Genomic DNA, 27,776 nt, shown 5'->3' with positions numbered 1-27,776 from the left:
TGCAGTTACTGCATAAACACAATTTCAATATTTCAGCCTCTCCCGTGTCCCTAATTCCCTATTTTGTTGTATAACCCTTGATTATTTTGACACAGGGCTAGACATCACAGGATTATTTCCAGTACAACTGAATTTTGATGTCACTTAACACTGCTATGCTATCAGCCCAACAACATCACCCCTGCGCAGAAGCTGAAAATTCTCAATTATCCTTATATTTTTGAGATGACAGCAAATCAGCATCCAGCCTCAGAAACACCAGAGGAAAGCTATTATAGACAATTTGTTTGTGAAACACTGCTCAGTGAAGCCATTTGCCATGCTGCTTTCATGAAAAATGCTAAAACAAAATACGCTGTCACTTTTTAATCAACACTCAAGTATAGCAAAGAGAAGGGATGACTGATATTACCACTAACACAGTCTGACAGATTTAATGTGGCAAGGGTCACATCATTTTATGAAAAATATAGGTCAACATGACAAAATTGGGTTTTGACCATTCGGAAATGTAAAGACCGTTTTTCAGCAGTACCTGCTTTGTTGGTAGTCAAAAACTATGATGATTTTCCTGTGAAAAGTCACACTATTTTTCCCCTTCCAGGAATGTAATTTAATTTAATTGTGGGGTGCATCATCACTTTCTGCTCAGTCAATAGAAACAAAGAAAATCCTGTGTGAGACAGCAGGCAACATAGCTGAACTCAAAATGGATTTAAGGACGCCACAAGTAATAATTCTGTTGCATAACAGTAGTATGAATGCACATTACATAACCCAAAATGGTTTTATTCATCCTGATTGTATTGCTGGCTTTCATTTCACACTGTAAAGCTTGCTCAAACAGTACACAGAAATGAAAATTAGACTGACTCAGGAAATCTGTGTAAACTGCTACTGAGCTCGGTGTAAACAACAAGGAAAGAGTGAAAGATTTAAATATTATGAATAGCTGGAAAATAAAATTGTAGGTGCAGGGACATTAAATGCATTCTGACAGAGGAGAAAATATTTGGCAGAAGACCGATACAGATTTTAAAATAAACTGAACTTGAAACACGAGGTATTTTTGTGGAAGAAAAAATATCCAGGAAATGTTGTTACATGTTTCATGATAATTACTGTGAGCAATCTCTATTGCCAAGCTTTTAAAATCTTTTCTAAAAGAAACAGGGTAGCAGTAAGTAAACCATTTTTACAACTGCAGCATGAATACATACATACACTGCATTATAAATGTCACTACAATGGCTGTGCTTTTTCCTATCCTTTGTTTTGAAGCCAAGAGACCTCTCCAGGGTGGGGCCTGAGTAGAAAAAGTAGTAATAGTAACCTAATATTACCTAATATTAAGAGTTACCAGCTTGAACATTTATTGAAGTGCTGAAAAAGTCCAAAAATCTTAGTTCAATCATTACTTCAGGCCAAACTGCATTTTTACTATATTATCCAGATGTTACAGTGGATCGGATTATAGAATCTCTTGGAATTCTTCTCCTGTGCACGTATATGGAGAGGGAGCGTCTATGTGTGAATCCACATATGTCTATATGTACCATATCTCTGATGGCAACATCCCTTTGCCAATTCTATAGGTATCTTCTCTGACAAAAAAAAAAAAAAAATCTGCATTTTGTATGACAAACTGCATAAGCACATGGCAACTAAACACAGTGCAGCCCTACACAAGTTACTGCCTTCCTGAAGCCATCACCCCATCTCTTCTGACACAGCGGAAAGCAGCACGGGTTGCTCGTGCTGGCGCTGAACCTGCCGCAGACGTTTGTATTTCAGTTTAAGAATGCTATGTTGCAGTGGAACTTAAATCCTTAGGCGATGGACACAAATCAAAACGCACACATAATTATGTGGGAGTATTGAGTCAGAATACAAAATAAGTATAGCTTCCAAGTAAGGGGGAAAGAAAGAGCAAAAAATGTCAGGCTGCAAGATAAAACATTGACCACGTTTACTGTCTTTTTTTTTTTCCCAGTTGTTGTTTAATTACCCCTCAGGAGTTAAGAGCATACCTCTGTTCTTCTCTGCCCTGTTCTGACTCTATGGCCACCTGATGTTTTCCGAACACCACGACTGTTTTTGCACAAAGAAAAATGCAAGCCTCATCACTTAAGTAAGTGTGCAAGAGTGCATTCACATTTTGCATGCTACAGGGAGCCAGCAGACTGAAAGCACAGCCAGAATCAATCCAAAGCACTCAATGGGAGGAATGCAAAAGCAGAAGATCTGATTTCCAAATGAAATACGTTATTGTTACTTATGAAATGTTTCCAACAGCAGCGTAATGGCTGCCACGTCAAAATGTAAGACACTATCCCTGCCCTAAAGGGTTTACACTCTACAAATACAAAATGCACCAAAGTTTACTACAAACCAAGCAAACAGACAAAAGGATGTGTAGGCGTATCTTTATAATAATGTTCTTGTTGTACTTGCATGTAATATTTAAACTGACTTTCTCATGCATCTCAGGAACATTTAGTTAACTAATCTCTTTGCACCAAAGACAACAGTGAATCCTGAAGGGTATACTGAGTTATCATTTGCATCCCAACACCAACAAAGCTTTGAAAATTCCCAACCTCATCTGGTAAGTTTTAATCCAGGTGAATACTATAAACAGCTGAAGGACATTCTGCACTTGATTCGAGTCAAAACAGAGACTCAGTATAATTCAATGCATGCAGGCTTTTATACAAGTTTATGCATTAGCTATAGCTATGTATTAGCATTATTAGCATTAGCTATGTATAGGAGGCAATAAAACCCTAGACAGCTCTTTAACATGACAGTCTGTCTCTGCTTTAGGATATAATGATCCTTCAAAGTTTAGAGCACTGATTTTTAAAAGTCAGAAGGAGTCATTGAGATCAGTCTAAGCTACTACATGAGATACAAGTCTCCAGTTTGAAGCCCAATAGCTATGATAATTTAAACACATCTCAAAGCACTCATTCACTCCATATTGCTCGATCAGAGATCTTCCAATAGAAAACACTACTTTATTAAAAAAACATGTTTTACTTGCACAAAGAGCCCATGGACTCCCTAGAAAGGAAGAAACAACTAGTGACAGGGAAAAAGGTTGAGCCTTCATAAGGAAAGAGGCAACTGTACAAAGCAGCTGAGCGGGTGGGAAGAGGAAAATAAAATAATCCCTTCAACTGCTTTCGGAACAAAAAGCTGGGAAGAACGCAAGAGGAAAATAGATGAAATAATAAAATATCATAATAGGATCACTCTGCAAAAGCATTTTAAATGCCTACACCTTATTAGTGGGAAGGGATTAGAAAAGGCAAGCAGCAGGATATATTGCCCTCCAAAATTTCAATGGTAAGCATTGTACAACCAAGTCAGGGCATTACGAGGAGGATCTTGTTCTGCCACAGAACTTTCCTTGCGTGTTCACCACAATAGGAAAGTTTCCTCTGTCACAGGTTTTAATCTATACAGTCATATAAAAGCACAACAGTTTGCCTCTACACTCCTTGGATCACTAAATCTCAAAATTAATACTAAGTATGTTACAGGTGAGAAAATTAAAACCCCCAGAAGAGAAGATGGTCAGTTCAAGCCACCGGGTGATTTATTAGCAAATGAATACTGAACACAGGACTCCTGACTTGCTCTAAACCCAGTATCACGATTGTTCTCAAACTGGCAAAGCAGGGCTTCCATACATAATAATTCATGTGCCCAATATCATATGCAGTGAACAGTTTATTCTCAGTGAGGATTTCACATTATTTTGAGGCCATGGGAGACAAGTGGAGCAACAGCAGCTAAGGGACCACCACCACAAATTTCGGTGGTGTTTGCCGTATTACAGCTTTTGCACTGATTGCAGGGCTGAGCTACACAGAGACGACTGCAAAACTCTGGCCATAAATTGGTATTTGGACACCAATTGGAGGCAAAGAGGAACAAGTAAAAACTCCATCAGACTGTAACCCAGTAACCTGACAGAGCAAAAGGTTAACGATTGCTACCGTGCAAAGTGACAGAAAGCTTCACATGGAAGGTGGAGGCTGCCAAAGTTTCATTTTGATTGCCAAAGCTGTTAGAGGGCAGCTACACTCTGATGGGCAACAGATGGCTCCTGCAAGTAAATGTAGAAAAATGTAAGAGGCCAGCAAAAAAGTCTGTTGAAAGTCCTACCCTCAAAGGTCACACTGTGGCACACAGATCAGAGAAAAGATCTGAAGGGTTAGAGGAGGCAGAACATTAAATCTTTCAGCACGATGCTTGGAAGCAGCAACAAAAAGCAAACAATTCTGCAAAGTATAAATAAAGGGTACCAAAGCAAGTCAAATGACATTATTCTTCCACTGCATAAAAGGTCTGATGAGACCACATGTAGAGAACCATACTCTGTTCTAGCTGCCTGATTTTTAAAGCAGCTATTATGAAGTTGAATGGGGTAAAGCAAAGGGCAACCCACACCAATTCCTACATTTGCAGAGTCTAAAACAGCAAGGATGCAAACTTTTGTTTTACACACACAAAATAAAAGCCGGATTTGAGCACCCAGAGTTCTCTACGACCAGCAGGAGGTTGCAGGACTGCTGGAAAACAGGCCCAAAACAAACTCCCATACTATTTTGCAATATAGCCCTGACATCTTCTGGACATTAAAGTTCTCCTCATTCCTTTTATGAGTGCCTGTGTTCAATTTTATTCTGCCTTGTTAAATATTTGCTGCAAACAAATTGAAACTAGAAGCTTATAAATAGCAACACATAATAATTGTCATTTTAAACTAAACTAGACGTTTTCCCCTCTGACAATGCCCAGAAGCTATAGAGGAAGGTGCACAAATAACACCCATAACACACAGAATAACCAGTCTAAAGGGAAAGACTCTTCTCAGCTGCAGAAGGTGTTTGTTTTATACCTAAATCACAAAAAGTTACATGTCTTGTGTTTTAAATCTCATGCAGTATTCCTGCATTTGTTCTCATTATTATTTAAATGTCTAATGCTTTCTAGACTCAATTGGACTCAATTATTTCTTCCAGCACTGAGTCCTTCAGATTACTCACAGGCACTGTGAAATTACACATTTCTTTTCCTCCTCCTTGCTTTCAAACCTACCAAACACTCCCTGGAGATAAAGTCCCTTCTCCACTCATTGTTTTAAATGCTTTCACTATATCCTCCTATTCATTGCCAGTCTCAAGCCTCAATCCTGTGAAGACTTAATAAGTGCACTTATTATTAAACCTGCTCATGAACCCTCATTCACCAAAACACAAATTTAACAGTCCTCACCTTTTCTCTATATTCAAATGCTGACAATCTTCTTCCATCTGCGGATCCCTTTTCTAGTTCTCTTATCTTTGAGATGGGGGGACAAGCATCATCAGCAAGGGAGGTGCCACTGTAACCTCCTCCTTAGTATTTTCTAAGCTTCATTCATTCCCCTCTTCCCCGCTGCAGCTTAATAGTGGAGCTTGTTTTCACAACTACTGTTGCACAGTGGGCAGATGCTTCCACAGAACTCTGGACTCTCAGAAGTCCAGGTCTTCTCCCCAAGTGGTTTTAACTAATTCACTTCTGGTCCTAAATTGTTTCAACATGCTGCTGTGCATTCTTAAGCAGCTGCTCCTTGCGGCATGTATCCCACATGTGGAGAAGCTATCCATGTGATAACACTATTAAGCCGATAAATAAATATTACCGTGCAACGCTGACAGAAAATCCACCTCCCCCAGAACATTTTCTGACACTCATCTCTTCAACAACCTCAAAAAATACCCTTTTAAAGGTCACATTGTCCCAAACCCACTTTTTCTCCTCTCTTTCCCACCTCTCCAAATAAAAGGGAATTCTACCAACTCCCACGCAAAAGCTCTGCTGCTGGGTTCTAAGCCTCACCCATCTTATACTTTTGTTCTATGTCACATTACAACATCTTTCACATTGTCTGGTGAAAATTTGTGACTGTGCTTTGAAATTTATTTGGATGAAAGATGCTGTAAGAATGCAAGATCATTATCCTCTCACTTGAATATGTTTTTACTTTCCTTCAGGTCCCTAAATGATTGGTGGCGGGGTGCTGAACTGAACTACAGTGCGGCTGTATCCAGGCACTAGCACAAGCTCATTTGGTCCAAGGGGGAGTGATTTCCACAAACACTAAATGGATTTCTATGTCTAAAACACAGAATTCCCCACTATAGCTTTAAAACATTATTAACAACAACAACCCCACAGAACACCAAAACGACAAAGTCATCAAAACACATTCTCATACATGTCAATTAAATCCTTATTCCAGGTGTAAAAACATAAGAAGACTTTATAGTTTGGCCCTAAATGTAAACTCACATGCTAGTGTACCGCCCATGAAGAACTAGAAGTCACTTCTCAAGAGCTTGTATGGCCACTGAACATGAAAATAGAGCATTTGGGGGGCAAATTAGGGGCAAAAAAGGTCTGGAAGGCTGCAGGGACAAACCACGACAACTCCCTGGAGACAACTCCTGGTCAGCTGCTCTGCCCTTAAGGAATGAGGTCTAGAAGCACCTGTGTTAGCTAGGAGGAGAGACAGAAAAGTCTGCAAATGGAACATATCGAAGTATCAGCCCAGTGTTCAAAGAATGCTCTATCAACCCAGTCCAAATTCACTGGATAAAAGCAGCTTTGCAGCTGTCTGAGCAATCTCCTAAGAATATAAAATTTCAGATGCAAGAGGGACACTCAATTTTTCTGGTGTTTAAAAAATAAGAAAGGTCTTATGCATAATGTTTTACAACCTCTGACACTATCTTACTGGGGTGATAAACACCACATTTTGCCTCTGGTTTACAAGACACTAGACTTGGGCTACCCAACAACAAGCAAGAACAGGATTCACATCGAGTTAACATCCATTCACCCCTTTCACACAAGGTAACTCCGTTTTCTTCAAGGGGCCAGGCAACAATCTGGTCACTTTGTGCTCATTTCTTCACGCAGCTGTACCCCCTTACAGTGCCAGCTATAGGAAGCTATACATTTAGAAAACAGATTCCTACAGCAGTAGGAAAAGATGCAAGTTTAATGTATGCATTTACACACTGTCACTAAACATCTTTTTAATTAGCTTTACCAAGGCTAAATTTAAATCCAAGTGTGACTAACGTGCTCGCAATGCTTTGGCCTGTTTCTTAAATGAAAACATCAAAACCAAAACTGTAAAACTAATGGTTTCTGCAGGGCTATTCTGCTTACAGCATCTCAGTCCAGTTTGCATGCTGCTTCTCCTAGGCTTTCCAATGACACATAGCCACATTCCTTGCCAACACTTCTTTAACCGAACAAGTGACCTAGATCTTCTAGCATTCAGAAGGAAAATAGCAGTTTCTTTGCAGAGCAGGCTTATTTTTTTTGTTGTTATTCCTTTCACTTATTTCTTCTTGAAAAAGCAAGCAAGGTACCATCCAGCGATGCTGGCAGGAAGACAGTTCAGATGCTACAATTCAGGGAGAACCTCTACCAAGAACAACAGTTTAAAAAGGCATCCTGGCTATCAGAGGAATTCCCGGTGGATACTAATTATAGCACAGGATGTCGTTATATTCCTACATGTCCCAGGTAAACCAAAACTGTGCCAGATGTAAGTTTTTGTACATAAGTAGGCTGGTTGTGAGACCACCAGAACGCAGTCACAGGCAAACAGTGCAAAACCAGAGCAGTGTGGTCCCCAGCAACATTCACTCCAGAGGCCTCCCTTGCCTCTTGCTGTCCCACTTAACAGGAGGATAATTAGCAAGAGATGCCTCTGCACAGCCCCGTAGGAAGGGAGGCTGCTGACATCTCTCTCCCTGCTTCCGTGTGGCCTCACAGGAGCATCCAACAGCCTCGACTCGCTGTTAATAACACAGCAAGATTAAAGCGCTGCCCTCCTGTCACCCTTGGACAGCTTGGAATGGGAGGTTTTAAACTCAACTGAGAGCATGACACTGTGCTACAAAGCCAGTGACCCTTCTAATTATGCATTTCGTACTCTGAACTGGGCAAGTAAGAGACAGTCACCTTTCAGACTTGCATTTGAAAACTCATAATAAGCTCAGGTTTCATTTTTCAATGTCTGTTCGACACACAGCCTTCACCCATCTGATGACCACATCCAAGAGTGCTATGTGGGATGTCCCTGGAGCAGAGATCTGTGCCTGAACCAGGAAGCAAGGAGAAAAATATTCCATAAGAAGTCATTAATAAAGGCTACGATGCTATGGTACTATTATGCCCACAAATGAAGGAAAGGACAGGAAGGAACAGCCTACTCAAAACCAAGGAGCGAGCTGCATGAGACGCCGAGGCTTTTTGTTTTGGATAACTATGTACCTGTCTAGAGGTAAAATCATCGTTCCCTCTGAAATCTCCTATATATCTTCTTTGTGGGTGTCCAGCAGTAGACAGGCATCTTCCACCATGCAAAAATCAATGTCACCACACCCCACCTTTCTTCCTTCTCCATCTCCAAAACAGTTCCTCGGATAGAAAAGCATTAAGAGTGGGCAATAGGGCAATCTGGTTTCTGTAGAGATCCTGTCAGCTCCTTGGGAAGTGCTTTTCTCCTTCCGCCAAACATACAGTCAGAACTACACCCTGGCCTTGGTCTGGGCAGTCAGGACAGGCTGCAGGAACCGGATTTTGGTCTAAAGAATCTGATTTAGCCAAAAGGGACCAACATACGCTATAAATAAAGAGTCAAAACAGCAAGCTGCAGCGAGGACAGAGATCAGCCAAGCCCTTGCCTCTGCGCTGCACAGGAAACTACATCTGACCAGACCCGAGAGTGAGATAAAAAAGAAATCACAGAGCTGGCTCAGAAGGGCACATAGGACGGCAGGAGGAGGCCCAAAGAAAATTGGAGGTTTTTCATGTTCCAAAAATGCTGATGGTTCCAGGCACCATTTAAATCTCAACTCATACTTAGGAGGATGTCAGTGTTGGAAAGAAAAAAATCCAAGCTAACACTTCTTTTCTGACACGTTGTTCAAGTCAAATAAAAGGTTATGTTCTAGGTCCTAACTGGGATACAGATTAGTTAGACAGACTTTTTTGTAATGTTTTTCTGACTGAACTCTCCAACAGAAGCTTCTTGCCAGTGTATGTGACTGTAGAGGTGCCTAGAAGCCAAATCTGTGGTCATATGCAGTGTGAGACAGTCATTCAAATACATTATTAAATCATCGCAAAAGTCTCAGAAAAGGTCATTATCAATATCAGTGTTAAGAAAACACAAAAATACTTAATGATAGATCTGTTACTTTTCAGCTTTTCCCATTTCAGAATTTTGAAGGTATTTAAAGCATCCTTCTACAGCAGTTTGTTAATAGTTTTGGAAGAACATGTTCTGCTATATGCTCAATGTTATAGCAATGAAGACACCATGAGACAAGTAAATTTTTCAATCAATCTCTGCCTGAACAAACCCCAGAGCCAGAAGTTCAGCTGTGGCCGAAATAAGAAAGCAGAAAGAAAAAGGCATGTGTCTCAAATCCGCTCTAGGCACACAACCAATGATTAACTAAACCAGGCAGCGCTAGCCACGAGGGAGCATAGTATTTCTCCGTTATCTGGATATTTAGGACTCAAAGAGTGGTCTGTGTCATCCACCGTAGAGCAAGGAACTTGATGCTTAAGGACCAGCTCTGAAAGCTCAGCAATCACTTAAGATGTGGAGATAGAGTCTCTGTCCATATCCGCGGAGCCTTGGGGGAACTCCCATTCCTGGCTGTGTTTCCTGTGACCTGCCCCAGTAAAAACTCCAGAGTCTCTTCCTCACTCCTGCCCGGATAAAAGGCTCCGATAGGAAAACATCTGCAGGCATTAGGGAGCCCGAGCCCCTCCTGGCTCAAAGGCTCATTCCTCTCTGCTTCCCTCAGATTGCTCCAGGGCTGGACACGGGTCGCCCACCACTCCCTAACCCCTTGGAAGGGTGAGATAAAGCACTCCCGCTGCTTAGCAGGGAGGTCTACGAAAGTCATTTCACAGCATTTAAAAACTTCTTGTTTTTCATTTTATAATCTTCTTGTCCATCTGCCCACGCCACACCCATGCCTTTCACCGCTCATTTTCTGCGGCACTGCATCCGCTCTGTTCTTAGGCCACTGCTCCCCCTCCTCCAGCTCCACACCAACGTTGTCTAACACCTCTTTGCTAGTTTTCTGCATCCACTTCTCCATATTGCGCTTCCCAGTGCACATTCAGACATCCGCACAAATTCCTCCGCCTCCCTCCTCCCCACTCTGTTCCTCACTCCCACCTGCCTTTCTCTGGCTGCCTCTAGAACAGCAGCTTCCAATCTTAAAATCTGACAGTGACCTCTTTGCACACAGCACCGGGAGAGACCAGCACCACTGTCTATATTTTATTGTCCAAGGCTTTACAGGCAAACCTATTGTCATCAGCCTCGGTAAGGCTATGGGGGACTTCCACCACACAGTTCTCCTCTGCAGCCTCTCTTCTCCGGACTCTTGTCTTCATCTTTTACATGCAACCAGCTCCACCCAACCAACTTCCCTCTCTCGGATTATACATCTGGATCGCTCTTTTTCTTTTGCCACAAACTCCCACATTTTTCCCTCAAAAATGCAACTTCCATATCAATGATCTACCTCAATCCTTCCCTTCGCTGCACATTTTCTTGCTCTTATATTTCCTCTTGGCTTAGAAACATACAATTGGAGGATGCTGTGTGCTGCTGTCAAAGGAAGTTACCTTATAATCCTCTTCACCAACTGATCCAGCTCCAATGTTGATGCTGTTGGGTTCTTTGCTTCCTTCACTCTTCCTGGAACACCACTCCACTACTTCACTGCTTTGATGATTTGAAACATTATTCTAACAATTTATACATTGATCTATAGCTTGTGTGAATGGCTCTTTTTCCTTCCTTTTGCTTACTTCATGATTTTTATAGGTATTAATCACATACTCCCTAAACCTTCATTTTGTTAATCTAAGCTATAGTCTTCAGATTATAATTGGACATATTCCTCATTTTCTTGATGATCCCAAAAGTCCTTTCCTGTCTCCCAGCTTAAATCGACTCTCTCAAAAATGATCAAAATTACAGACTGTGAGCCAGGACACTCTAACAAGGGGGTTCACCCTTCCCATCTTCACTGGCAATAACCTAAACCAACAAAACATCACATTTGCCTTTTCTATTTTGCATGGTGCTGGTGGCTCAATTATCTTGTGATTGACTAATACACCCAAAGTTGGAAGGGACGAGGACAAAAAAATATCCTATAGAGAAATTTTAATTTGTTCACAAACATCCCTTTGCATTCTGTGCTACTTAATTTCAACCTACTTCTGCTACATCAATCCTGAATGCCAGCCTGTAGAATATTTCCATTTCCAGGTGTTTTCTTCCTCTGCCAGACCATTGGATTTTTTTCAGCATTCTTCTGCTTTTCTGTCACTGACCCATGCAGAACTCCCACAAGCACCTGCCTCCAGACCAACAGTCCCTCCTTCAGCTTCACAGGTCCTTCACTGACCTTATAATTTCTCAGTCTCTCCAGAGACTAATTTTTTCGAGTGATTTCAAGAGTAAACTTTCAAACCAAGTAAACCTGCAGCCTTTTTAAATCCAGAAGATCAGGAGAGAAATATCTCCTCCCTACCCAGATCACACCTCTCCCACCCCAATGCAGGCACCACATTTGCTCTTCTTCAGTCAGACAAAGTTATTTCTGACTTGACAGATGAATTAAAAGGTCCTTGCTGCTCAACTATCCTTTCATACACCAGTTTCTTTGCAGTTCTGGGCCAGACGCTACCAGCTGCCCAGTGTGGGCACACATCAAGCTCTTACGCAAACACAAAACATAAAGACATGTGAAAGTTCCATCTGCCATCATTACCATCAACCTCCAGGTTCACCTTTGTCATCTTTATAGAAAACAGGTAGAAATGTATCTAGTTTTTTGAGTTATATGTATATTAACTTTAATTTCTATCTCATTCTGTCTGTGAAGCATACTTTTGTTGTTGTTGTTGTTCTCATACAGTTGACAAACTTTTAGATGTTTGTTTTCATTCGCCTTCTAAGCAAATGCCTGACTTTCAGCAACTCTCATTTTAAGTCTTAGACACAGCTTTCTCTGCTGACAAGAGCTTTTCTCTATTTGCCAAAACCTAACTCCTAAAAAAACAAAATTAATCCTTCTTAGATGATTATTCCTGCAACCTTCTCCAAAAGTTTTTTCCCTTATTCAAACTGAAAGTCAAGGTAGCATTTGCCGTTTTGACTCTCAAACTTCCAAGTTCACACATTCAGCTACCTGAACTTCCTGCTCCAATTCACCAAATGCTTCCCCCGGTCCCCAGGTGTGCCACTGTAAAGCTAAACATCTCACAGACCTGCTCTACTTTGCTTTCTACAGAATTTAACCCTTTCCTGGAAGCCAATTTAAAGTAAACCCCACTGACACAGCATCACCTCTTACTGGATCAGTCACATTTGATGAAGGAATCAGCTGGCAACAGCATCTACTGCCTTGGTTCAGTTCTTGTCAGTTGTCAAGACCATTCATCCAACTGTGTAGCCGTAAACCACCCACCCACTTGCCTCTTTGCTATTTCTATGGTCAACTATTTTCTTCCTGCCTTATCATCTCACACCACTCATTCTCTTCTTTTTCCATGACTACAAGGCCCATTCTGCTAGCCCAGGCCTTGGTGGACCTTCAGTGTATGCATCCCCTGGCATCTGGCACGCACACAACCACCAGGCCTGTTATCTTCACTAGAATGGCCTTTTTTCCTTCCCCCCGCCTCCTCAATTTTGTCCACTCCATATTTCAGCAACTGCAATTTAACCTCCTTCCACATCTGTAGTCCCAGCCCTCAAATCCTCCAGTTCCTCTTTGCGAAGGACACCTTGAACAATTCTCATTTCTACCATGTGACAACTGCAGGAGTTTCTTGCCTCTAATCCTTTCACTTCTCCAAAGGACCCCACTCACTCACTCATACCTCTTGTACCTTTTACCTCCCCCAGTCCTACTACTCTCCTAGACAAAAGTCTCTTTCAGCCTTAAACATTCCCCTCATCTCTCTGCTTGCTTCTCCTCCTGCTGCCTCTTCCTTTCTCTTTCAACTAACTGTCTGCTTTTCAGTTTACTGCTTACAAAAAGTCACTGACTGGAGTTCACCTCTTCCAATGCTGTTCATGCTCAGTCAGCATACTGCCCTTGGCAACAGAAATTCAGGTGTTTAGCAGCTGATCTACTTTTACAGCCACTGTTTTACTGTTCTTATCTGCTGCTGGCCACGGTATGATTCAGCTTGTCTCTCTTTCATTTCATGGGTACCTGGCTGTCAGTTCAAGACCAAAAAACCCCAGAGAAGTCTAAACTCTTCACCTCTCTTTTCTGTTTTGTTGTCTTTTCTTCACGGACAATAGCACCATCCTGTTTGACACACAGGGTGCCAGCCTCCCTACAGGCTGTCTTTACATCCTCAGAGGTAAGCCAAATCTCATTTTCCAGGTTCTTTCTGTGTCATAGTTTTAAAATACAACCTTCTCTTCCTAGTCACGTCATTAAAATTCCTTGCTGCATTCTCAAACCTTCTATTCCAGTTATGCCTTTTTCTCTAGCCTGACGTAATGCTATTCAAACTGATGCTGAAAGCCTGCCACAGAAAGCATTCTCCTCATCCCTACTTCTGAGCACACCATCCACCTGTACAAATCTCTACATCTTCATCCTTCCCACAAAAAAATGTTAGGCCAGGTGTCTCAGTTTCCATGGCCTGTCCCCAGTCTCCACATCATCTCCCTCAAGATCCTGGAGACACCAAAACCCACTTTTTTAACACAAAATGCCTTCATGCTTTCTTTTGTTGGACCAATTGTGTCTGGGAGGTGTTCCCTCCCAACATCTCCAGCAGTAACGTTTGCCTTTGGAAGTTTTGTTACGACTCTCTATTGCCTCGATGTCTACAAATAACTTCAGAAACATCAGATTGTTGCCAAACTGATACCACTGCCTCGGATACCGACCAGCAGCTGAGACAACATGGGTACAGACAAGCAACATTTCATATTCAGTCTGCAAGTTCTTTTCAGACAGGACAGTGCTTTTGTGCAGCATCTATCACAATCATGAGCTACTACCACAGCTTTTAATACTTCACAACACTCTAGTGACTGAAGTGTAAAGCTTCTCTCAATATTTAGTGACAAAAACAATAGCTATGATTGCCATCCTTTGATATCTAATATTAAATTTAAAGCTAAGGAATTTGGTATTTATACAAAAGCTTCACACTTGAAATTTAAGAAGTGCTGATGACTGCATCAGTCACAGCCTGTCTGTCTTTTTCTTCCATTAATTGTCAGAGTTTGAAACACTAGAAAGACATTTCTTATTTAAACAGGCAAGTGTTTCCAGTGCTTAAGCTGTAATCTTATGGTTGGCTTTTAAACTGACCATTCTCTCATACCAGGGCCAACTATTCAAGGAACCCTGGATGCTTTCTTCAGATCAGGAATTTTAAGAAAGGTTTATTAGACTTCTTGAAGCATAAAAGATCTAAGTTCCTTCACTTACTGGTACCTCTGCAAGAAGTTACTAAGCAAGATTTCAAGCTTCTCAGTACTTAAACGAATTGGTAATAAAGCCCAACTCACTTAAAATGAACAAAAACTTTTATATTCCTTTCAACGCGGGTTCTACGAAATTTTCAGTTAGAGCTGCATTTCTCTCAGACACATCCAATAATTTACCAGCTAATGCTTTTCAGCTGAAAAGCCTCCAAATCACTCTACAAATGCAGCATCACTAAGAACTAACCACTGTGGAACTGCTGGACCACCCCCCGGCTCCAATATCACACAACTTTGAACAGACACGTCCAACATCCATGTTTTAAAACACCTGGGCCTCTCAAGCCAGAAGGACCTTGACCTGCACCAAGAAACAGCAGCAGCTCAGTAACCCAGAGAAGGTCAAACTGCCAAGTGGAACTTTACAGGACGCAAACTGACATCGGAAAATAAACTTCTTAAAAAGGAAATCCAGACACACATATAATCAGTAACAGAGTTACTGTATTTGTGACAAGGAAGCCTCAATACTCGCTAATGTGCAAATAGGTTGTTCTCACACTCTTCAGTTAACCTTGAGTCTTCAACTTAAGCCTGACTTAGAGCACCAGCAAAAAAATTAAGACCGACATTGAGAAATCCATCAGCTTATTAGTTTAGTGCTATGAATTTCAAAGCACAGAAAAAAACATTAACATCATAAACCCCTATAAGCTCCAGATTAAAGAAAAAAAAGTCACCTCATGACAATTATAAAAGAGACAATTAGGCTTTCCAAAGCAAAACAGCTGGGGGCAGGGATGGCTGTTCGTAAATAATGGTCTGGGTTAGAGGCTATTTATTGACTTTAGGACCACAGCGAAGCCATTAATAATACAAGATCACAAAAAAAGCTTAAAATATTTTATGCTCTGAAGAGCTTAAGGGAAACAAAACAGCCCACACATTTAAAGACTTTTAAAATAATTAGTATGCATGAGATTTTTTGCTCATGAAAGGTGCCAGCCTGGAAGCTGAAGTCACCACTAACTGATGCCTGGAACAGGTGTGGACTTGTGACATGTTGCCTCCTTCCCCCCCAAACGGCTCCATTCTGACCTGAAAACACCAACACCAGCCCCAGAAAGCTCAAAGTCACTTCCCTGACCTTGCAGTCCCTTGTCATTCTATTAAGATGGACACTATCAGCTGTGGGGACGATCTTATGAACACAACACGCACTCTTCCCTTGAGAATATGAGCAACATCTGGCAAACTCCTCCTACGTACAAGGAGCAACACCCCTGAAACGGGAAAAAAAAAATCTACTTTTCTAAAGTACATTTAAGGGACACAGACACGCTCAAAAAGCTCCCCACCTCTTACACAAAACCATCAGCTGGGAAATGGACAGGAGCTCAAAAATACTTTCTAATATTTTTCCTGGTAAAAACAGGAGGTAGAGATGGGAAATCTGCCACTCAAAGGAAGCAGATTTGAAATTATCTGTTCTGATGAGAACTCTATGTACTTCTTGGAAAGACGGGAAGGGGAGATTCTAAGCACTATTTGTATGCAGAATACAATTTGCCTCCTTTTTTTTTTGTGGTTTCAGCACTGCTGCATTGCCTTATGTCATGGAATTTCACAAGAAAATTACTCAATATAAACATCAGGGCAGTTTTAAGTCTTTACAATACCAACCTGGACACTACATCAAAGCAAGTTCTTATGTTATTGCCTTTGATCCTGAAGAAAATGTAGAAACATCACCACACAACAGGGAAGTTCTACCCACCTCCTGACCATCTGGCTCAAACTGCCACAGCTGCACTGAAGTGAGGACACTTTAATCAGCTGGGGACTTGGCCTGACAACGGTGCAGGCATCAGCAGCTGCCAAACTGAGAGCCTGTGCATTTCAGCTCATTGCACTTACCCCTAAAGCCTTCGTGCTTGGAAATACCTCTGAAAAACAGTACAGAGCTGTAATTCCTGCAGAAAGGCAGACAAATAATTTCTCACCCAGGTGAGAAAGCAATATGAAAATAAGACCCAAATCTATATTCACTGAAGTTTTGAAGAAGTTTCTGCTGACTTTTCAGAGACCTCCATTAGTCAAAACACCAAGACTATTTGTCTGGGAGACCTGAGACAGGTTCCTAACAGCAGAAATGAGACACAGCCACTCCAAAATAATTGACAAATGTTCAGCTTCTCAGGCCATGAGCCAAACCCTTATTTCTGCACTAAGTACCCTCTGACCCACAGCTACAACTGGTCAAATCTTTTTTATACACCAGGAAAAGAAGAAGAGTCAACACAAGGAGAGAGTCATTTCAGATGATCCAGACACATGACTTCACTGTTTTGTTTTGTTTGGTGGTTTTGTTTGTTTGTCTGTTTTTTAATAGTGAGAGCAGCCAGTGCTAAAAGTTAATATCATAACGATCCGTGTAGAATTCAGCTCCCTGGAGCGGGCTCCAAAGTCCACGAACATCCATCCAAAATGCCACCACGCTTTACTTACCCCGAGCCATCTTGCTCCTTTGTTGGCAGCCTGCTGGATCTGCACTCTTTTCAGGGTGACATGGTAAACAGCTCCTTCTTCTACTTCTTCACCCCCATCCTGTATTGTGCTCTGCCAGGAAAAGGGCAAAGAGAAAAAAAAGTAAGAGAGAAAGGAATATTTTCCCTCCTCTGCTAACCACAATCTATACCAGGTGCTCTACTGCTTCATGCACAGCTGAGGGCAGAAGATGGGCTGCACAAAGTCAATACAACAATCAAAGCAATACAGAATACTTTTAGATTGAGGGAACACTGCAGATATTTTTGGCAAGCTGTCCTTTCCTGCGGTAGCGAGATACCCTGACTTTCCATTTAACTATTTTTCCTAGACTAGCACATATTTTAAATAGTTGTATAAACTCTTTTCTAAGGCAACAGTTTGGTTTTGATTAGCAGTCTTGTCTTCCCTCTCCCTCCCCTTCCCCCCTTTTTTAAAGCAATTAATCTCTTTGGCCTTTCATTTATGGAAGGAATTGCACTTTTAAAAACTGTTGAACTACTTAGGCAAGCAGCCTTCAAACTTTGAAGCTAACAGCATTTGAAATACAGCAACCCTTTATTTCTTTTGACAGGAGGGATCTAAAGCGCTTGTGGTTTGCTTTTCCAAAACCTATTATTTCAAGCTACAAAAAAACTTTACAGAGTCGAGGCTTTAAAACTCACAAATAATAGAAAGCGGATGAAAAAAAAAAAAGTGCAACGTCTTCCAAACTTTAACCGAACATGTGCTGCAATGACTCCTCATTTCCAAGCTTATTAACCGTACAAAAGAGCACAAGCTCCTGCAACGCGGACAGAACACACGCATGTGAATTTCTCCGAGGAGTAAACTAACTACCCTCTCCGGAGCACCCTCTCCATCCCCTCGCTGTCAGGCACACACACATAGAGTTTCTCCCGAAGAGAAGCATCTCTCGGAAGCGCAGCGATGAGGCAGCGCGTTCCCAGCGGGGCTCCGGGAGGCAGCGGCCGGCGCGCCCGGTCACCCCGCGGGCAGGGGAAGGGGAGGGGGGGGACGGGACACCCGTTACCATTTTAGCTTTCCACAGCAATTTCATTCTCGGTGCCTCCCCGGGCGCCTCGCCGGGACACGCCGCCGCTGCCGCCGCCGCTCCGCCCTGTCAGCGGCCGCCGCCGCGGGCCGGGCCGGGCCGAGCCGTGCGGCCCCTCGGCTCCGCGGCGCGGGAGGGAGGGCGGGCGGCCCCGCCAGGCCCCGCCTCGGCCCGGCCCCGCCAAGGGGCTTCCTGTTGATCGCGGGCAGCCCCGGCCGACGAGTCACGGCGGCTTCTCTCGTCCCTGCTACCCGGAGCTGCGGCTCCCCGGGGTACGCTGCGTGAGCCGCCGCCGCCGTGATGGCCCTGGGAGGGGGGACAAGGTGCGGAGCGTCCTGCTGGGCTTCAGCGGGGACGGGGAGCGAAGGAACCGCCTCCTCCCTCCAGCCATCGCCCCGGTGCAGCCGCGCCCCGGCGCCCGGGCACGGTGAGGGGGCGGCCGGTCCGGGGGCAGGTGCGGGAGCCGCGGGCCCAGCCCCGCTGCCGGGGGGCTGCGAACTGTTCTGCAGGAAGAAGAAAAACAAACAAGCCAAAAAAAAAAAAAAAAAGACAAAACCACCACACCCACAGAAAAACAAAACAAAACAAACCCCACACCACTGCCACAAAAGGTAGAAATGTTAAGCCCGGCTTCATTTTATAAGCTTATTTCCACAAGCTTGAAAGTAAGGGAAGTAAACGTTGTAGTAAGCCCCAATACGGCTGACAGGGGTTTAGGGTGATGGGAAAGTGGAGGTATGGGGAAAAGCATTGACCTGTACAACTGGCATCAAGAAACAAACCTCGGCTATTTTCACCCATCTCGCCTCAAGAGAATGACTTCCCACTCAAGAAGAAAAGTTTCTGATACTGATTCTGTAATCAATAGATTATCGTATTTCCTACCTACATCTTTACACAGACTAAACCCACAATATCCTTATTTTTCTTCTGTGGGTCCTTGGTCACAGCCAAGCCCGTATGAACCATGATCATCGTCCCCACACAAGCGCAGGCTGCAGACACCAGCATGCTAACACCAGGATCTCAAAACACCTTATAAAACTAACTTAAGTTGCCTCTTTTTAGCTGCCTTTAGTTACCTGGGGGTTTGTTTTGGACTTACAAATGAAAGCAGAGAGGAGCTGAGCGCACAAATTACTGTACAAGCCAATGAAAGAGGTAAGAATTGAACTAGAGAGTCCAGGGCTCCTGAAGGCCAGCACTAACAGCGACTGTATTAACATGTTGATACACAAGTGTTAGCACCAGTTACCTCAGGAGCTGGTGCAGAGAGACTGTTAGAACTTGCAGCTGTGAACGTGAGGAGGCACATGAAAGCAAGGAACATTATTTTAAGCGACGAAACCAACATTGAGCTGTTGTCATGGATGAACTGATCTGATTATTTGCCAGGCTGTGCATTTAGTTTCTTTGTGTAATACTGAAGTTATCCAGAATATGCTGAGACAGATACAGGCTTTAATAATCTGACTAAAATGTATTGTAGCATACAAAGCAAAGTCCAGCTTTCCCAAGTCCCTTGGCTTCTCCTGTAAAACTGCACAGACCATTTTGAATGCTTTAGATTTTGCAAACTGGTTTTCCAAACCATAATTTTTAGGTGCAAAAAATGGAGTCTGCATTGAATTCATGTAGCTAGCCCAGCAGGCAGGCAAGCAGTTTCAGAACAAATTGCTATTGAACAGGACAAACATCTGTTAGCATATGAAAATGGATACCCAGCTACAAGGAATTTAACACCAAAGCCAAATAACTACTCTGTATTGAAATAAAAGCTTTATCGTGGTATGATGTTCTGGTGCCACAATAAGTGCACTAGTATTACTTTGGATGGCAGTCAGCAAACCCCAGCATTTATTTCTAACTATTTCTTTAATAGGAAGAAAATGGGATTGAGTTAATACAGTGGGAAGGAGCACGCTTATTTGGCTCCATTTAGCTTGTCGAATCACACATTTCAGATTGAATCCTTAGGGAACACCTTATGGAAAGACAAGCTTAGGACTTTTCATTCAAGGTAAGGCACGAACCCTCTCATGGATGATGTTTCTGAATTTTCTTGGTCACTGGCAAGTCAGGGAGTGCCAGATGAACTCATCCAGTTTAGCAAGAAGCAAAAAGCCACCCTTTTCATTAATTAGATTTGCCATTAGTCCTACTGAGAGCTAGACTAAAAGCACTTGTGAAGGTAGATATACTTAGGGGGCAGCTATTTCCCAGATGAACAGATTTCTGAGTGAGCCTTGAGGACGATACATTTACAATGGAATGTTTGGTTCTGTAGTGTCCTCAGTCAGCTGACCCAGGAGGGAAGTACCAGAATTAGCCTGAGGGAATAATTCATTGTCTATGCTAAGAGTTATTGCGCTTTACAGATGAGGCAAAAAACCTCTCCAATATTAAAAACAGTCTGTCTTTGTAGAACCTTCTGTATTTACTTGATTGAAATCTTAATCTAGTTATGTTGTTTACTATGCCTTAAATTAACTTACATGATTAAGCTTCTAGAGGCTGTTTCCATTAACTAGTTTAGCTGCAAGGGGAAAACTGCAAGATGGCCAGGACAACACACAGTGCAGCTTAGTTTGGAAAATTAATATTTTTTTAGCCCCTACCTAGTAGGCCAGTTCAGAGAAGCACGTAAGCAGTAGCTTTACTTTGGCATGAATTTAAAACTCTCACATCAAAGGAACTAAATTCTGAAGTTTCCTTGGTGAACTAGAGCCTGGACCCTGAAATCAAAGTGAATTGCAGGTTCAAACCTCCATGGGACCAAGTCTTCTCCCCATGAGAATTACATCAAACACTGCATTGCAAACAGCCCAGCAATCACATTTTCCATAGATTTTCAGTGGGAAAGTGTTTATCCAAATCCTCTGCCAATTCTGATTTTGCAGTTTTCTAGTTCCTTGAAAGTCTGGATGCTACCAATAACTGTCTCACTTAAGAAAAGGGTGTTTGTAGCTTGGGGTGATATCTTCATTAAAGCAGCTGAGAAGGGATGGGATGGTGTTTTCCAACATAGCGTTGGAAAAGCTTAAGCCACAGTATGGGGTTGCTCTCCAGCTAAACAAAGAGGTCAATTTAAATATACTACCTCTTTCGACAGCCCTTGTCTGTATTTATATCATCAGATCCTGTAGCTACAACGAAGCTGTTACATGGAATACAAGAAATTTCTCTCAGACTAACAGAATCTTGCAAAGTGGATGAAACATACAGTACTGACTACAAATTTAAAGGAATGACCCATTTCAACTCCAGATCTTGTAATTAACTTTTACAAAACCATATATGTATTTATTTGGCCTTTTAGAGAGAAAGGATTATGGTCAGTCTAGGCTCCTAAAAATCTACCTTACATCCAAACACTGATTATTTAATACCGGAAAGGGAGAAAAGCACATGTAACATTTTACTTCCATTTAGTTGCATTGTCAGACCATTACGTGGTGTTCAACCACTTATTTGAGACCAAGAGACAGGATCAAAATGCACAGGAAAACGTGAAGACAAAGCAGGCTCTGATTAATCTAAAATATGTTCTGTAAAGATTTCAAGGACCAAAGGAAGCATGAGAAAGAATAAGAACAGTCTGCAACTTTCTTTAGTAGAACTGCTGTTCTGGTCTTTTAACAGACTTTAAACACAAATCCCATCTATTTCAATGAACCAGACTCATGGTCAACGTTGCGTTAAATAGTTGGTTCTTTCCAAATCATGTTCACATGGAATAACTACATTCCTGCCACAGGCAAGCCCTGTGTTTGCCCTTCCTACTGAATCAGAATTGTTCCTCTAACACATCTGAGCACGTATTCCCTCCCCCTCGCAACAACAAAGAAATACAAATCCACTTGTGAATGCAACCCTACACTTCTCACCGGGAAATGTTATATAAGAAAATACTTTGAGGTCTGGAAAGTTCTCAAACTGCAGATCATTGACCACCCCAACAAGAACTTGCCGACTGTCCACAGAGAAATAAGTTAGTCACAGAGTGATGATTTTTCCTTGTTTTCAGCTGTTGCTACAGCTGGCAGGCAGACTCTGTCATGAGAAGACAAAGCAAAAGACCTATAAACCAGCTGGAAATGAAGAACAGGCAGTCTCACTGCCTGTGCTAGGGGCCTATCAGACAGAGAAGAGGAAACAGAAGTCAGAGAAGCCCAAATAAGGAAAATATTTGGGAGAGCAAAGAAAAAGGACAAAGTAACCAGGTGATGTAAGAGTCGTCGCAGATAGCTTCTCTGTGAGAGAACAGCATCACACAGCCTAAAAGGGAAGAAGCCAGGTACCAGAGATCTGCATGAAATTAGTGTCCCTGCGAAAGGATGCTTAGGGGCTTAGGAGGAGATAGGAAAGAAAAACACACAGTGTCCTTTTTTTTTTCCCCCAAAAAATGGAAAACACTCCTTGCGTTACAAAAAAATGTAAGGCCATGCTTTCAAGATGTCCCTTTCAATTGCAGTGCCAGCTCCAGCAGTTTCTGCTCCTTGGCGCTTGATTGCACCAGGGGCTAGAATTGCTTGCATGCTGGATATGCCAGACATATCTTAGCAACCATGTCTTTGCATTAAATGTTTTTCCAATATTTCCTTTTTTTTTCTTTTATTTTTAAGAAGCAACAGCTACCACCTCAAGGGTACCACATATACATATGCAGCTGTTAACTGGAAGAGAGGATTCCACAAGACTCTCTGGTCACCCTCTAAAAATAAATAAGTTAGAATCTATCATAAAGAATAAAGCCTGTCCGAAGAGACACATCTGCAATGGATAATGCATTAGAAGTGCACGCCTACAAAAGGAAATAAAGGCTGTTTCTATTAAGACTATCTCATTAATTATTATTCGCCTGGTTTCTTTATAACCACATTTAGTTCTTGCTTTCCGTTTGTGGCATAAGCCCTCAATTTGGTAACTAACAGGTGCTGCAGACGACAGTTCTTGAGGTTGAAGCTATTTTTAAAAAAATCGTGCGCAGAGCAGCCACAAAAGCTACAGAATTCAAAAACTGTAGAAGTGCAAACACAAATCAGTTCTATATTGTGTTTTAACGACTGTGGACTCTGACCTGTAGCTTGGCTACACAGAGCCCTTTACCAGAGTTCCCTTATGAAAATCATGTGGCAGTATCATTACCTGAGCTCCTGCTTTCCACTCAGTTACACAGTTAGTTTGTCAGGGAGTGGTTTAGATCTACTTTGGCATTCAGTGTGCTATAATCTCATCTATGCTGAAGGTCCTTAACAGCACAAAGCACCTCCCAGGCACATACCTCATGCATCCCTCAGTACCAGGGCAATACTTCTCACACTCTGTGTGCTGATGTAGAGGGTAACAGAGGTGAATCAGGCCCTCCATCCTCCTCATTTGAAAATAAACTAACTGGGAGATTTGTATTCTTTAAATGAATGAGACGCATTGTCACTATACATCAGTCAGTAAGAAAAGTTGTTGGGATCACAAATTAAATTTGAATTTCAAACTACTAACTAATCAAAGCAAAAGAAACATTACATTACGTGCTGTATGTCTGACCTTCCACTGTCTGCAACCATTGCACTCCCTACTCCTGTGCAAAAAGGGAAAAACAGTGCTCCCGACTCTACTCTGAACTGCATTGAAAGACGTGACAATGTAGTAGCAGCTCAGTAAGGAACCAGATACACAGGTTCATCATAATCTGGTTTTGTTGACACTAGAACTAAATAGAGGCCTCCAAGTAACTGGACATATTAACCAGGTTCATTGTAAATGTAATATAGTTAAGGAAGCACATCCAGCCTTCCCTTGACCTCTCGTTTCCCATGTGATTGCAATTAGATAGGCATGCACTGTTTCACAAACTGTGCTGTTGTATAATCTCAGATCCAGGTGGCATATCCCCTTCAAGAACAGCAAGTCCTTAGAGTTCCATTTGTTAAGACTTCAAAGCAATGCTGCTTGCAAAACCATGGGCCATCACCAGTGAAGAGCAAAACCACGGTTCACATCACCAGTGAACAGCAGCACCTGCAACATCATACAGAGCAACAAAGATGGATTTTATGCTCTGGCCCCTAAGCCTTTTGCCTCAAGAGGATTTTAAGTCATGCCAGTGTATCTCAGAGTCCAAAGAGAGTCTCTGCTCTCATACCTGCTCCCTGCTCAGTCTGCAGAAATCTCTCTTGGGTCTTTAGAAACAACCTGTAGGAGCAGAGACAGCAGGTTCTCAGACTTTGAGTCTCAGTCGCACATATTGCAAAACACACAGAAACTTTTCTTAGGCCATAAGTGCTACACAAGGTCTTAGGTTCCTTTTCCAGCCCCATGTGTCCCTGCTGCTACAAAGCAATCTCTCTCTCTAGTTTCATGCTGTATAGCTGCTCAGGTGCTCACAGCAAATCCTCTTGACTGCACCGTTCACCAGCTTTGAAGGAAGAAACATAACCCTGAAGTGCATGCGGAGTACGTGGTTTTCTAAGGCTCATAGCTCAGTCAAATAAAAGCCAAAACTAAGATACTTCATAGCTATGGCTATTTTGATGCCAAATTTTAGCACTCAGCCCTCAGCTCCTCAAGCTGCAGAGCTGTTCAAAAGAAGGCAGCAAATGTCTTTATGAAGGGGAAAAATAGTTTCCCACTCTCCTCATACTCACACATGGATGAAATGTTTTCACTCAAACTTTCCAAAAAATTCACCTTTGAGCAGAGTCCAAGGGCCTCATTTGAACAATTTTAAAACTTTCTGCAAAGAATAAATACTTTAATCCTATATAAAAAAAGCATTGCTCAATTACAAATTTGATTGTGGGTAATTCTCCTGACGTCAATTCAGTTTCTCCCAATTTATATTGTCATGAGACCAGAGTCAACCCCAGTGCCTATGCAGAATGAAAATTATTACTCCCTTCTTCAATAAAAAGTTAGGGAAGACTGTGAAGAGAAAGCTAATATATCCAGCAAGCATTAAATATCTCTAAGAACAGTGACAAAAATAACAGCACCATAAAAGAGCAGACCAAAATGCCTAAACCTTTAGGCTTCATACCAAAATCTTTGTATCACAAGGTGCATGAAAAATGGTAGAAAGAGAGAACTCCAGAGGCATTTGAGGTTGAAGAGGACAACGGCTCCCTATCAGTTCTCCATGACCACACGGAGCTGGCCCTGGTATGTGGCAGAGCTCCAGGACAACCCCGTGGCTTCAGACACATGGAGATTTGGACCTTGCAGCAGACCCTGCACCAGCACAGCCCACGTCTGGCTCAGCTGATAGCTCGGGCATGGAGTTACACCTGAACGGACTCTGGTTGCGTGAGTTTTCTACCTTTTCATGATAATTCAAGCATATCTCCAAAAACAAATAAAGGCAAATACAATGTCATATCGTGATGTCACTCGGTAATTTCTTTGCAAAGATGATGGGACAAAACAGCTGTAACAGGTCAAGGGTTTAGGCCTGAAGAGGCTGTGACCAAAGCGTTCAGACACTGTACAGTGCTGGAAACAAGGCTGTCCTGTTGAGATCACGGTTTGTAAACAATGGGAACATATTCCTTTGTCTTATGATTGCTTCACAGAGGAACAGACAAGCGTGCGTATAAAGGAGAAGACATGGAGACGGAGCTCACCGATTGCTTCCTATTTCAAGGAAAGGACTGATGTTACCGTCTTTTACACAGACATACACACACACTTCCATTTGGCTCCTAGGAGCCATAGCTCCTAGACAGCATCATAAAATTAATCCAACAAACACGAGGAAAAAAAGAAAATCTTACAGACATTGTGATATAAACGGGGCATTTTGTTTACACCAGCTGAAGTCAGAAAAAGAAAACCGCTTTCCTGATTTGTGAATCAAATGGCTCTCGTACACAAGTGTCACTCAGCAGGTTGCCTTCTCTGTGTTTCAGAAGGTTGCCTTCTCTGTGTTTTGCACCTAAGTAAGGCTTAATTATTAAATTGGTCATAGCAAAAGCATGTATTGGTTTGATTTAGCAAAATTCTAATTTGTCCTAGTTGCTCTCTCATCTTCATAAACAGCTGATTCTCCATAAGAATCTTTTTACTTTCAATACATTTACAAATTTGTTATTTATATTTTTGGCTAGTTGGTACTGAATCCTCCCCCTCACTCACAAATTACTTGCCACCATTCATGGTCTTTTCTAGAAAGCTTCACTTTCCAGAATAAGAAATTTACCTGTTTGATTACAATGAGATCTCAAAACTTCCCATTTACAAACATAACTTTCTTTTTCCTTTCTGTTTCATTTTGCTTTGGTTACAGATACACATATGCCTTTTATGGCCCTGTTACAGTTTGTTTAAACAGTATAAATCTCTGTTGACTGTAAGTCTTTTTCATTTTTCCTCTTAAAAAAGAAATATTTCCTCCCCTAGAAGTCTGCAACACTCTGGTATCCTTTAATCCAAGCATTCCACTAAGCTGTCTGGGCTTAATAATTCTATTGGAGTGTCTATTATTTAGGATATGGGAGTATTTCCCACTCAATCTGGGGCCTCCCGTTCCTCTCAGCAGACTTTTGCCAGCTAGCTCTGTATTTGTATCTAACTAGTTCAAAGCCCAAGGACTTTGTCCCTCCCACCCATTGAGTTGCAATCAGATGGCATGTCTCTTGACTCATTTGCTTCATGCACACATAGCTTCCAGAAAGAATAAATGAAGAGTTTCAATTTAAATGCTGTTCCTACAGCAAACCCTAGTAATCACGTTTTCAACAGCACAGAGTCACAGAATTGACTGGGTTGGAAAAGACCTCAGAGATCATCAAGGCCAACCCTTGGTCCAACTTCAGTCCATTTACTAGATCATGGCACTAAGTGCCATGTCCAATCTCAGTTTAAAAACCTCCAGGGACGGTGAGTCCAGCACCTCCCTGGGCAGCCATTCCAATGCCTGACCACTCTCTCTGCAAAGAATTTCTTTCTAATATCTAGCCTCAATTTCCCTTGGCAGAGTTTAAGCCCATGCCCCCTTGTCCTATTGCTGACTGCCGGGGAGACCAATCCCCATTATCTATGTCAGAGATCACAATTAAAATGTGCAAAAGTAACTCCATATCTTAGGCTTAAAACATGAAGAAAATCTGCAAGCAATCCTGAGAGTTGTGAACCACAAACCAAAGTTTTGCATTTCTGAACGTTGTGCACCAACACAACACTCTTCACCTCTATGAGGTCATTAAACTAACAGGGATAAACTGATCACAAGTCCTTGTATTACCATCATAGCGCTCTTCTGGATGCTGAAGACTGTTGAACACCATGGACAGATTTCTCAGCCAGATCTAAAACGAATTCTTGCAAGTTTTCATTGCACTCTGTGCAATTCTTTGGTCTCAGATCGCAATGCTGTTAATCCAAGCCAACAAAGGATTCCCAGTAGCGTAACAGAAAACAGAACATAGGCTTCAACTGAGCTCAGAGCAAAGATGTGAGAAAGAATCTCATTTTCCCGTTGGCTTGGGCTACTGACCTACCTTTTTCCCAGTGCTCAAGCAACAGGAAGACAGAATTGTCAACTTTTTTCTTCTCTTCACTGGGTTAAAAGGGAAATAACTGAAGTGAAGCAAGAATTCA

General features: G+C 42.1%; 1 protein-coding gene across 1 annotated transcript in view; it reads right to left on the bottom strand.

The window, feature by feature from the left end:
* Positions 1-18,301, bottom strand: part of RGL1 (ral guanine nucleotide dissociation stimulator like 1) — a 79,023-nt gene extending 60,722 nt beyond the window's left edge. The window contains exons 1-2 of the mRNA XM_082054809.1: positions 18,159-18,301; positions 17,087-17,197 (exon numbers count right to left, since the gene is read on the bottom strand). Coding sequence (XP_081910935.1) covers positions 17,087-17,197; positions 18,159-18,185 — 138 coding nt within the window. The 5' untranslated portion in view covers positions 18,186-18,301. The remainder of the gene's footprint in view (positions 1-17,086; positions 17,198-18,158) is intronic.
* Positions 18,302-27,776: the final 9,475 nt, after the last annotated feature.

The sequence above is a fragment of the Streptopelia decaocto genome (assembly GCF_964273445.1).
Source record: "Streptopelia decaocto genome assembly, chromosome: 5".
Lineage (NCBI taxonomy): Eukaryota > Metazoa > Chordata > Aves > Columbiformes > Columbidae > Streptopelia > Streptopelia decaocto.
The sequence above is the reverse complement of the archived record's forward strand: the minus strand, read 5'-3'. Positions and strand labels throughout refer to the sequence as shown.